A 12,998-nucleotide genomic window follows, 5' to 3' on the forward strand; every position below is an offset into this window, starting at 1 on the left:
AACATTCATGTTTCCTTTAATAAGTCAACAACATACTTCCATTGAGACAAAACCATCCCTTCACGATTCCTGGCAACTTCTATACCTAGAAAATATCTAAGTGAACCAAGCTCTTTTGTAACAAAGTGTTTTTGAAGATGAGCCTTTGTGGCTTCAATATTTTTCACATTGTCTCCTGTAAGAATGATGTCATCGACATATACCACCATAACAACTATGCCTGAGTTAGTTTTCTTGATAAATAGCGTATGATCTGCAGCTGACCTGTTGAAGCCAAAGTGTGACATCACTTCAAACAGCTTTTGAAACCATGCATGAGGACTTTGTTTCAAGCCATAAATCGCCTTTTCAATCTACACAGCTTCTGACACTCCCCCTCAACCTCGAAACCTGGAGGTTGTTGCATGTAAATTGTCTCAGATAGATCCCCATATAGAAACGCATTCTTCACATTTAATTGACATAAGCTCCAACCATGATGAATAGCTACTGAGAGAACAAGACGAATGGTGCCCATCCGTGCAACAGGAGAAAAGGTTTCAAAGAAATCAATACCATATGTCTGAGTATATCCTTTTGCTACTAATCTTGTCTTGTACCTTTCAATAGATCCATCTGATTTGTACTTGATTGTATATACCCATTTGCATCCAACAATGTCAGCATCTACTGGGGAATCAACTAAATCTCATGTATGCTGAGACACTAAAGCTTCCATTTCTTCTTGCATAGCCAGCTTACAGCGGTTATCTAGCTCTGCCTGTTGATAGTTCAGAGGAATCATTTCAACAGATAAGACTGAAATAAAAATTTTCATCTGATTTTCAATTCTGACATCGGAGACAAAATGAGATATGGGATATAAGGTACATTATCGTGTCCCCTTGCGTAGAGCAATAGGCCTGTTATCATCATCATGAAGATCATTATTGTCAGTAGTACTTACCTCAGGAGAAGAAGAGGATGGAGGCACGGGCAGAGGTGGAGCTCTACATACATATACCAATGGAGGATTATTAAATCGTGAAGAGGATGAAGTTTGGTTCGGTACCAAGGGCACAGATTCCAAAGGAAAAGGAGGTATAGGTAAGGGAAAAGGGTCAGTTGGACCAACCTGCAGCGGGAAACCGGTACTAGAGAAATATGGAGTGGATTCCAAGAAAAATACATCCGCACTGACATACTCTCGGCGAGAAATAGGATCATAACATCGATATCCCTTTTGATTTTTTGGATAACCTATAAATATGCATTTTATAGCTTGAGCAGATAATTTATCACGATCAGGACCAAGTTTGTGTATAAAACAAACACATCCAAATATTTTTGGTGAGAGAGAAGAGTGAGGCATTAGGTTTTAGGATATGTAATGGAATTTGATCACCCACAGAAGATGAAGGCATGCGGTTGATCAGATAACAAGCAGTGGTAATCGCATCACCCCAATATAACGCAGGAACATTGGATTGAATCATAATAGTCCGAGCAACATTAAGCAGGTGTCTATGTTTTCGCTCAGCCACCCCATTTTGTTGAGAGGAATAGGCTCAGGAAGTTTGAAGTTGAATGCCATGATCTTGGTAAAATTGTAACATAACTTTTGATTTAAACTCAAGAGCATTATCAGTGCGAACAATCTTGACAATAGATTCAAACTGAGTTTTTATTTCAAGAATTAAGGATCTCATAATACTTGGAACTTCAGATCCTTCTTTTATTAAAAACACCCATGACAACTTAGAGAAGTCATCAACAATAACAAGATAATATCGACACTGAGTCCTAGTAGGAATCTTACTAGGACCCCATACATCTGCATAAAGAAGTTCAAAGACTTTATGACTAGACTGACTCTGACTTGAAGGGAACGAACTTCGATGATGCATGCCCAACTGACATGCTTCACACTGAAATGATGTAGTGGAAGGAATTTGAGGAAAGACAGACCGAAGCTTTGACAATGAAGGATGACCAAGACGTTGATGCCACTGAACAGGACTGGATGAGTGTTCCACTGCAGCATGAACAATCCCCACTGAATGATGTAGGTAGTAGACTCCATTTTCTTTATAGCCTCCACCAATCTTCTTCCCCGTCAGCAAATCCTGAAAATGACAACCCATGGGATCAAATATCACTCTACAGTTTAATTCTTTTGTAAGGCAGCTAACAGAGAGTAAACTTTGAGGAAAATTGGGAGCATGAAGAACATTTTTCAACTGTAAGGAGGAGGATATAGAAATGTTTCCCTGACCAAGAACCGGTGAGGAACTCCCATCGGCTAATGAGACTCCTCGATGAACAGTAATATCCTTTAGATCTGAAAAAACAAGCGAATTTTGACACAAGTGTCTGAATGCACCAGAGTCAATAATCCACTTACTGTCATTCGGATGAAGATGATTCCCTGTTAAGTAGGCAACACCGACTACAGGAGGGGCGGAACTCAAGGGGCGAAGAGCTATCAGCTCATCATATTCAGCTCGATTGAGGGTGATACTGTCACTTGCAGATATATTATCATGTACATTTGTTGCCGCTAGTGTAGTAACATTTGCTTTAGGAGCATATGGCTTTGATGAAGAAGTGGTTGGCCGACCATGCTTATCCCAACAACGATCTTCTAAATGTCCAGATTTTCCACAGAATGTACATTGAAGCTTTCCTCTGCCTCTCATACCTCGGCCGCGACCTCGTCCTCTGATCTTCTGAATATTTCCACGCCCATAACCAGATGAGACAACTAGAGCAGATGACTGAGTCACAGGCTGAGATTGTGAAAGAGAGATCGCAAGTCTACTCAGACGATTGTATGCATCAGCAAGAGTAGGTACATTTGATCCAGTCAACATTTAGACTTTTACAACAGAGAATTCTGAAGATAAACCTGTAAGAAACCGAGCAACCATAGTATGTTCTTGATGATCCTTTTGCTTAAGAGTTAAAAAAACAACACAGAAAACTGAGTGTTTGTAGGGACCGGACAGAATTCTGTCCAGTCCCAGCCGATGCAGTCGGCTGGGACAGGACAGATTTGTTGTCCAGTCCCAACCAGCTGATCGGCCAGGACTGAGTCCCTGTTACAAAAAAAAAAGAATAAAGAAAAAAAAATGGATATTGTTTGGTTGGCTGGCAGCCTAGACAGATCAGGCGGGACGTGCAAATCTATATATGGGGAGCGGGAGGACATTTTCGTCCAACGCATATCTATCTTACGGGAGGACATTTCCGTCAAAAGCATATCTACCTTTTTTATATGTTATTTTATTATAAAGTCCTCGTGGGCAACATTGGCTTATGAATTATCGTGGGTCCCAAGATATTCCTCTGTACACACCGGAACACACGGATTTGTGTTTCGGGGGTGAACACATAACACTCTCTCGCAATTCAGCATACCCGCTCTACAGAGAATATCCCCTGTGTACTTGTGTTGAGTGAGAGTAAAAATATTGCATGTCTTGTCAACTTCTACCCGAAGAAAATATCGTAGATCTCCCAGATCCTTCATTTTAAATCTCTGATTCAACAATTTTTTTACTTCTCAATATGAGTTTTGCAGTTTCCTGTAATAATGATGTCATCTACATATATCAATAAGAGTGTGGTCACACTTTGCTTCTTGTAGATGAATAATGAATGATCAAGAAGAGACCTAGAGAAGCCATGTCTTTGTATTTCAAGCGAAAAACTCTCGAACCAAGAACAAGATGCCTGTTGCAAACCATATATCGCTCTTTTTAATCTACGCACGTATTGATTAGCATCTTGTTCTGTATATCCTGCGGGCTGCTCCATATAAACTTTCTCCTTTAGATCTGCATGCAGGAAGGCATTTTTAACATCTAACTGACTTAATGTCCATCCATGTTCAACAGCCATACCCAACACAATTCGAATGGTCCCCATTTTCGCAACAGGACTAAAAGTTTCATTAAAATCCTGCCCTTGCTCTTGTGTGAATCCTTTGGCAACAAGTCTAGCTTTGTACCTTTCAATACTTCCATCAAGTTTATATTTGATCTTGTACACCCATTTCGATCCAACTACATTTTTATTGGGTGGTCTGGGAACAACCTCCCAAGTACCACATTCATGTAAGGCTTCCATTTCTTCATTCATCGCTTCAATCCACTTCTTTGAGTTGGCAGCTTGATAAAATGTGAGAGGCTCATCTTCTTTGTTTATGGCTGTCAAAAACAATTGAAAATCGAGTGAGAATTTTTTGTAGCTGACCCATGTATATATAAGATTATTTTATAAGGTTATATTTTATCAGTTGGTCAGAGAGTCAACAATTTGTCTTTTTGTGTAACCCTGAGCAGTTGACCCCCATAAAAGTGTATTTCTTTTTCATTCTTAGTTAATGAAGTTTTGAGTATTCTCTCTATTCTCTCTTTCTTCTCGTTGAAGCTGTTAAAATGTATCTCTCTTTATGTAAATATTTACATATATATATATAAAGAGAGATACATATACATATATACATCATGTATATATGTATATGTATCTATCTTTATATATATATATATATATGTAAATATATATGTTTCTTTTTTCATATAAAACCCGCAAGGGTATTTTAGTCATTTCTCTTCCTTTTGCGCATATTCATAATTATGAATATGTTGTAATTCTTTTTGTATTTTTACTTTTCTTCTTTTTCCTTCTTTCTTTTCACTTTTTTGTCTTTATTTTTTGTTGACTCAAAGTCAACTTGGAGGGCTCAACTGTTGAGCCTCTCCAACGGTTACGGTTAGAATTCTAACCGTTGGAGGGGCTCCAACAGCTAGTGGAGCCCCTCCAAGGCTCCTTTTCCTCTTATAAATAGGGGAGTTCCCCCTTTGTAAACTTCACTTCTTGGAGCTTTTGTTCTCCATTCTTCTTAATAAAATTCTTTATATTTTGTATGCCTTTATGCATTTGAGTTTCTTTATTGTACCTTTGTGTACATTTGTTCTAAGTGTTCTTGTGCATTTGTGCACATTGGTGGTGTTGTGCTTATCGCACACTTTATCTCATTTTTGAGATATTTTCACATGGTATCAGAGCTAGGCTTAAAGGAAAAGAAGATCGTGCTTTTTCTCTCTTCGTTGGAGTACCTCGTAAAGTGTGCCCTTAAGTTGTGGTGGCTGGAGTGAAGACTCGGCTCTTCATTCTATATTTTAGAAGCTTCCTACATCAAGAAGGGACTCATTTCGCATTGTGGTACGCATTTATTTCTCTTTGTATCCTCTCTAATGGGCGAAAAGGATTCTCACTTCTCTCTTGGCTTCAAATTGAATGGAACGAATTATCATGTATGGGCCGGGAATATGGAGGCCCATATAAAAGGTAAGGGTCTTTGGGGATATGTTCAAGGAACTATTCCCGAACCCGAACCAAAAATTACTACCCTTGAGAGAGGGGAGATCAAGGTTCTTGAGGGAGAAGAAAGAAAAAAGGCTTTTGAAGATTACAATAAGAAGCATGAAGAGTGGGAAATGAAAAATTACAAAATACTCTCATGGTTCTTCTCTTCCGTTGAGACCAAAATTAATGCCAACATTCTAAAGTTCAAAAAGACATATCAAGTATGGGAATATCTTGAAAGAATGTATACCTCAAGAGATTTGTCCCATAAATACTATCTCCAAAAGAAGGCTTTAACCCTTCAACAAGGAGAAATGTATGTTAGAGAGTATTTCGCCGAGTTATACACTATTTGGGATGAGCTTGCCCTCCAAGAACCTAAATGGAGTGGTGAGGCTATTGAATTGAGGGTCAAACAATTAGAAGAGGATCATTTCTTTAACTTTTTAAATGGGCTTAGACCCGAGTTTGAACAAACTAGATCCTCTCTCTTATCTTCCTTCTTTTCCCCTCCTTTGGAAGATGTGCTTACCAAATTAAGTGGAGAAGAAACTAGATTGGGAATGAATAAAACCAATCTAAGTGTGTTGGTCGTTCCCTCTAAAGATGAGGATGAGGGTGCTTATGCCGTCTCAAGACCGGGGAATAATGTTAAAACCTATAAACCCCCTCATTTTAACAAAAATCAAGGAGGAAGAGAAAATGGTGAGGATTATGGAAGAAGAGATTATAGTAAGATCATATGCCATTTTTGTAAAGAACCGGGTCACATTAAACCGGTATGCCCTAAATGGAAGAAGATGGTGGCTATGTCTACTACTTTCCAATCAACCGAGGAAGGTCCTTCTACTTCCAATCATGCTACTTTGTCTCTCAATCAAATCATGGAAGCTCTTCAACCACTCCTCAAGGGATCCATTTTCGGAGCTGCCATGACCACCTTCTCTCCTCCCAGTAAGATTCTTTGGCTCTTAGACTCGGGTGCATCCTTTCATATGACTCCAAGTGTTTTTTCACTTTCTAAATACTCAAAAAATTTGTCACCCTCTTTTGTCTCCACCGCGGATGGGGCTTCTCTTGAAATAAAAGAAATTGGTGATTTTGAAAGACAAGGTTTTTCTATTCCAAAAGTTAGATTTATACCAAAACTAAATTTAAATTTGTTTTTCGTCTCTCAACTATCGGAACATGGGTGTGATATCAAATTCTCATCAAATAAATGTTGGATACAGGATCGCCGGTCCGGGAAGTTGATTGGGGAAGGCTCTAGGAAGGGAGATCTTTATCTCATGGAATTTCTTCAAATTCCAAAAACCTCTTTTTGTAATGTTGCCCAACATAAGGATATAAATGTTTGGCATAAACGCCTTGGGCATCCAAATATTGTCAAGCTCTCGTATTTACATTTTGCTAAAACCTTATGTAAAGACAATTTCAATTGTAATGATTGTATTCTTGGTAAAATGAGAAGCTTACCTTTTGGACAAAGAACTATGTTTTCAACTAAGCCTTTCGAAATTGTGCATTCGGATGTTTGGGACCGGCACCCGTTGTGTCTAAGGGAGGTTTTTTGTATTATGTTATTTATGTGTATGATTTCTCAAGGTATAGTTGGATATACTTCCTCAAACATAAACATGAGGTTTTCTCTACTTTTAAGGTTTTTCACATGTTAATACAAAATCAATTCAATAGTAAATTACAAATTCTTAGAACCAATTCCGGGGGAGAATATCTATCAAATGATTTCAAAAGTTATATTGAAAATAATGGGATTGTTCATCAAAGGTCTTGTCCCAAAACTCCTCAACAAAATGGGTTGGCCGAACGAAAACATAGACACATAATTGAAACTACAAGAACTTTGCTAATTTCTCAAAAAATTCCAAAAAGATTTTGGGCCGAAGCGGCTCTTGCATCAGTTTATCTCATCAACCGACTTCCATCCAAAAACTTGAATCAAATATCTCCATATGAAATCTTGTATAAAAAAGAACCCGATTACAATAGGGTAAGAATTTTTTGTTGTAAATGTTTTGTTCTCACCGATAAGAATGATAAATTATCTCCCAAAGCTATTCCTTGTGCGTTTTTAGGATATTCGGAAACCCAAAAAGGTTTTACGTGTTATGATATTAAGAATGATAAACTATATGTTTCAAGAAAATGTAACCTTTTTAGAAAACATAAGTGGTTTTGAAGAACACAAAACTCATGAAGATAATGTCTATTATTCCTTTTTGTTTGAACTATTATCTAGAAATGAAGATTTTTTTAGCGATGATGAATTAAATGAGAATGAGGATATAAGTGAAAGTATTCCTCAAACCATTCATGATGAAGAAGAAATGATAAATGAACCAATTACCTATACACATAGAGATAAAAGCACTTTTAGAAGTGCAATAGAGAAATATAGTGACCTTAGTGAATCTTCCAACAACTCTCGAAGAACTGAAAGATCTAGGAAAGATCCTTCTAGATTTATATCCTATGAGTCTTTTTCTCCAAAGCATAGGGCATGTCTTAGTGCCATTCACTCATATCAAGAACCTAGAAATTTTAAAGAAGCTAAGGAAATGATAGAATGGAGGGATGCCATGGACAACGAACTTAGAGCCCTCAACAAAGCCAAAACGTGGGTTTTTCAATGTCTTCCAGAAGGAAAGAAAACAATAGAATGTAGATGGGTTTTTAAAATCAAAACCAAGAGTGATGGCACTCTCGAAAGATATAAAGACCGTCTTGTCGCAAAAGGATATAGTCAAGAATACGGCATCGATTACGAAGAAACCTTTGCTCCTGTTGCACGAATGGTTACTGTAAGGTGTTTGATCATCATTGCATCTATTAAAAAATGGAATATTTACCAAATGCATGTTAAAAATGCATTTCTAAATGGGGACCTTAATGAAGAAGTCTACATGGATGCTCCTCCTGGTATGAACGTACCAAAGGGGAAAGTCCTTCGTTTGCAAAAAGCGTTTTATGGTTTAAAACAAGCCCCTAAGGCTTGGTATGATCGATTTAATGATGTAATGGTTCAAAATGGTTTTTCCTCATGCTACACTAACACTGCTCTGTTCGTCAAAAAGTCTGATGCAGGAATTGTGATTTTGCTGTTATATATTGATGATATGTTGATAACAGGTAGTGACATAAAGGGCATCAGAAACATTAAAACCACTTTAAAAGAAAGGTTTGAAATGTCAGACCTGGGGTATCTGACTTACTTTCTTGGTATCGAGGTAGCCTACTCTCATAGAGGCTATTTTTTGTCTCAAACTAAACTTGTCTGTGAGATTCTTGACAGATCAGGTATTACTGATGATAAAATTTGTGAGACCCCAGAAATTGTGGGATCAAAAATGAAGATCGATGATGGGAAACCTTTGGAGGATCCTACCCCCTACCGGCAACTTGTGGGATCTCTAATGTATCTTAGCATCACAAGGCCGGACATCTCTCATGCCGTGCATACTGCAAGCCAATTTCAGCATGCTCCTACATCCGTTCATATGAGTGTCGTTCTCCAAGTTGTCAGATACATAAAGGGAACTTTAAACAAGGGAGTTTTTCTTTCCTCATCTTCTGAGTTAAATTTAATTGCATATACTGACTCTGATTGGTGAGGTGACCCAAATAATCGTCACTCCACTACAGGCTTTTGCATTTTTTTAGGTGAATCCCTGATCTAATGGAGATATAAGAAACAACAGAAGGTGTCTCTATCATCCACCGAAGCAGAATATCGAGCCATGGCGTCTACAACTATAGAGATTGTCTGGATTCATCAGTTGCTGCAAGACATGGGGATTCCAATTCAAGAACCCACAAAGTTGTGTTGTGATTATAAGAGTGCAATCTATATTGCTAAGAATCACACGTTTCATGAGCGGGCAAAGCATATTGAGATGGACTGTCATTATGTCCGAGAGGCATATCTACAAAAAGTCATCGATCTTCCTTATGTAACTTCAAAATATCAGTTGGCAGATTTCTTCACCAAGGCGCTTTGCTTTCCAAGATTCAACTTTCTCCTTAGCAAACTTTCGGTCATTGTGCCCTAAGTTTGAGGGAGGGTGTTAAAATGTATCTCTCTTTATGTAAATATTTACATATATATATAAAGAGAGATACATATACATATATACATCATGTATATATGTATATATCTATCTTTATATATATATATATATATATATATATATATATATATATATATGTAAATATATATGTTTCTTTTTTCATGTAAAACCCACAAGGGTATTTTAGTCATTTTTCTTCCTTTTGCGCATATTCATAATTATGAATATGTTGTAATTCTTTTTGTATTTTTACTTTTCTTCTTTTTCCTTTTTTCTTTTCACTTTTTTGTCTTTATTTTTTGTTGACTCAAAGTCAACTTGGAGGGCTCAACACTAGCTGTTGAGCCTCTCCAACGGTTACGGTTAGAATTCTAACCGTTGGAGGGGCTCCAACAGCTAGTGGAGCCCCTCCAAGGCTCCTTTTCCTCTTATAAATAGGGGAGTTCCCCCTTTGTAAACTTCACTTCTTGGAGCTTTTGTTCTCCATTCTTCTCAATAAAATTCTTTATATTTTGTATGCCTTTGTGCATTTGAGTTTCTTTATTGTACCTTTGTGTACATTTGTTCTAAGTGTTCTTGTGCATTTGTGCACATTGGTGGTGTTGTGCTTATCGCACACTTTATCTCATTTTTGAGATATTATCACAGAAGCTTCCCTAATTCCGGCTCTTGTGATAATAACCATGTTATAACATGTAAAATTATAAAAAAGTCCAAGCATAAATGATCTGATTGGCTTTAAGTAGGACCGGTAAATGAACCGAGCAGTTCATGATTCGACTCGGTTCGGCTCATCACGAACTCGTTTGTCATCGGTTCGTATAGCTGGCGAGTTGAGCCACGAGCAGCTCGTTTAGCTTAAACGAGTTGATCTTGAACACAAGGTGTTCAGCTCAGCTTGGCTCGGGAGAGCATGTATAGATAATATATTTATTTATTTATAAAGATATTTATATATAACATATATTTTAAGTGTAATATATAAAAAAAAAATGCATAAAATATATAAAAAAAAGATGAATGAAAATATATACATAAAATATGAACTATTAAGTGTAATATAATATATATATATATATTTTAAGTGTAATATACAAATATATATTTATATATAACATGGAATGTTTTTACACAAGCCAGCTCGTGTTCGGCTCATCTCATTCAGGGAAGAGCCGAGCTCGAGCTCGGCTAAGCTAAACACAAGCACGAGCTCAATTCACTGGTAAACGAGCCAAGCATGAACATGCATGCCCTAAACAGTTCGTTCAGCTTGTTTGCCAGCCATACGTTTAAGGAAACAAGCCACAGAGTAGGCTTGGGCTTGGCTCGTATGTGAATAAGTGAGCCCAATCTTTTTGCAAAAAGCATCAGCTCATTCTGTATAGCTAGTTATAAACTTATAATGAATACTTTCTTCAAGTGAAAGAATAAATATGGTTTACCTAAATGAAGCACTAGGGAAATTAGCTAATTTTACTTTTTCATAGGTTTTGCATTGTTGCGATCACCTTCCTTAATTGATTCGGACCCTGCTAGGAAGGTGGTTTGGCTAGTACCCTATTAAGTCAAAGATGAGTTTGGATAGTAACCCCTTAAGGTGAATGTATGCATGCAAAAAAATGTTCATTTGTATATTGAAATGTGCAACTACACAAACACGTATAGGCTGCACTTTCTATATTGATATGGATGTATAGAGATGATGTAATATACAAAAAGCCGATACAAAGGTTCTAGACTTGCCTGCATTTCTGGAGGCAAAGAACCATGAAGGGGAAGAATAATGGCATCCATACATGAGCCCTCCTCCATTTCTGCAACTCGCTCCTCCAGCTTTCTAACGGCTTTGTCTATATCATCCTAGGAATTTGAATAGAATATAGCATGCATCTTGATGAAATAACAAAAATGTAATAATGGGCTGTTAAGTAGTAGAATTTGAAATTACAACGCTTGCTTCATACACTAAAAGTATCACCTGGCCTGTCATGAATAATAAGATATCCCCTGGTGGCTCTCTTACATGTATATCTGCATAAAATAGAATTCTAAGATACAACTTGCAAGCTATATCTGCAACCTTTCTTTTCCTAGAAGAACCTTAATAATCTGTATTCTATCCTTTATGGAATATCAAATAAATAGCAGCCCCAAAGGAGAGAACATAAAAAGTAATTGTCTGCAGTGAATCCACATTTTTTATATATGCCAGAACATAAAAACTAAGAAAATGAACATATGTAAAAATTATGAGACTTTTAGTTAGGAAACATAAAATATGCATCTTTTATATATGTTACCCATGCTAAAATTACTTTCTGGTCATTTGATAAATTTTACAAGTTTAATTTAAATCACAGAATGTGCTTCATTCTTGGTCTGTAAATACTAAACATGACCCTTATGATTAAATTATACAATGGAGAGTTTCTCCAAAGTAAGGTAGCTATATAATACGACTTCAAAAGAAAATTAGTTATATAACAGCCCTAACTGTATGTAAATCGTGCAGAATAATGACAACCCTGAACATTCTTTTCCAAAAAAATTGTTTTTGCAAATTAGTCCGTCTTATCCCTGTTTTGCAAAAAGGTCCCTACCTTTTGTACCGTTATGCTAAACTCGTCCTTTTGTTACAGGGGTGTTAGATTTACCATGGTCAGACATTGACCATGGTTAGATTGCAGTGTAAAATGACTGTTAGCAGTGTAAAATAACTGTTATACCCCGGACAACCAGAATGTGCATGAGGTTCAAAAAATGCATGTTCTCTCAAACCCCAACCCTCTCTCTCTCATGGCCTTGGATCTCCATATCATGATTTGATCATTTTTCAGGTTTTTATCGCCCTAATTTCTTTTTCTTTCTTATAAATACAAACTACACAAAAAGTGCACATGTGCAAAATAGAAATACTAAAACATGTGATATGGATCTAGACCAGGCGTAGATCCAGAACCAACATTTCCACCATCCGTTCTTAATTCTTTTTCGATCTACACGTATGGTACAAGTCTTTCTCTTGAATCGAATGAGAAAATGAGCATGGATTTGTATTCCATGCAAGATTTTAGCAAAAACCCATGAGAAAAGAGTAAAATCTAAATATTTACTCTAGATTCATGTTTTTCTCTTTTTTGAAATTTGTGCATGTATATATATATATATATGTATATATTTTAATGATCGGTGAAGCTACTGGACCTATCTGCCATGTATTTAACATGTGCAGATCTGGTCCAAATCTAGTGTCCAAAGTTTTGAAAACAAAAAAAAAAAGATTTAATGCAACCTGCACAGTTAGAAAAAAAATCTGTTTGCGCTTATGGTCATGTAAAACAGAAAACTTGTTTTGATTATGGTTCACAGTTTGATTAGCATGTATGGATGCATGTTTTCTTGTAAGTAACTTTGTTAGTGTATGCATACCTAACTGGAAACCTATAAAGACATTTGCTTGTGGTGAATCATGCATAACTGATGTAAATATACATATTCGTGCATGCGTGGGATATAAAGCTTTTCCTATACATGAAACATGAAAATGCACATGCATAT

At 36.8% G+C, this 12,998-nt stretch overlaps 1 protein-coding gene across 9 annotated transcripts in view; it reads right to left on the reverse strand.

Moving 5' to 3' along the window:
- Positions 1-12,998, reverse strand: part of LOC149829927 (putative pre-mRNA-splicing factor ATP-dependent RNA helicase DEAH4) — a 149,827-nt gene that overhangs the window by 108,415 nt on the left and 28,414 nt on the right. For all 9 annotated transcript variants that reach the window (XR_016433764.1, XM_090016173.1, XM_090016170.1 and 6 more), the window contains 2 exons: positions 11,419-11,471; positions 11,184-11,300 (listed from right to left, as the gene is read on the reverse strand). Coding sequence is in view for 8 of the 9 variants with exons in the window: in XM_090016173.1 (XP_089872299.1) it covers positions 11,184-11,300; positions 11,419-11,471 (170 nt within the window). In the remaining variant the exon portion in view is untranslated. The remainder of the gene's footprint in view (positions 1-11,183; positions 11,301-11,418; positions 11,472-12,998) is intronic.

Source organism: Nuphar pumila, chromosome 8, assembly GCF_984573655.1.
Source record: "Nuphar pumila chromosome 8, dmNupPumi1.hap1.1, whole genome shotgun sequence".
NCBI lineage: Eukaryota > Viridiplantae > Streptophyta > Magnoliopsida > Nymphaeales > Nymphaeaceae > Nuphar > Nuphar pumila.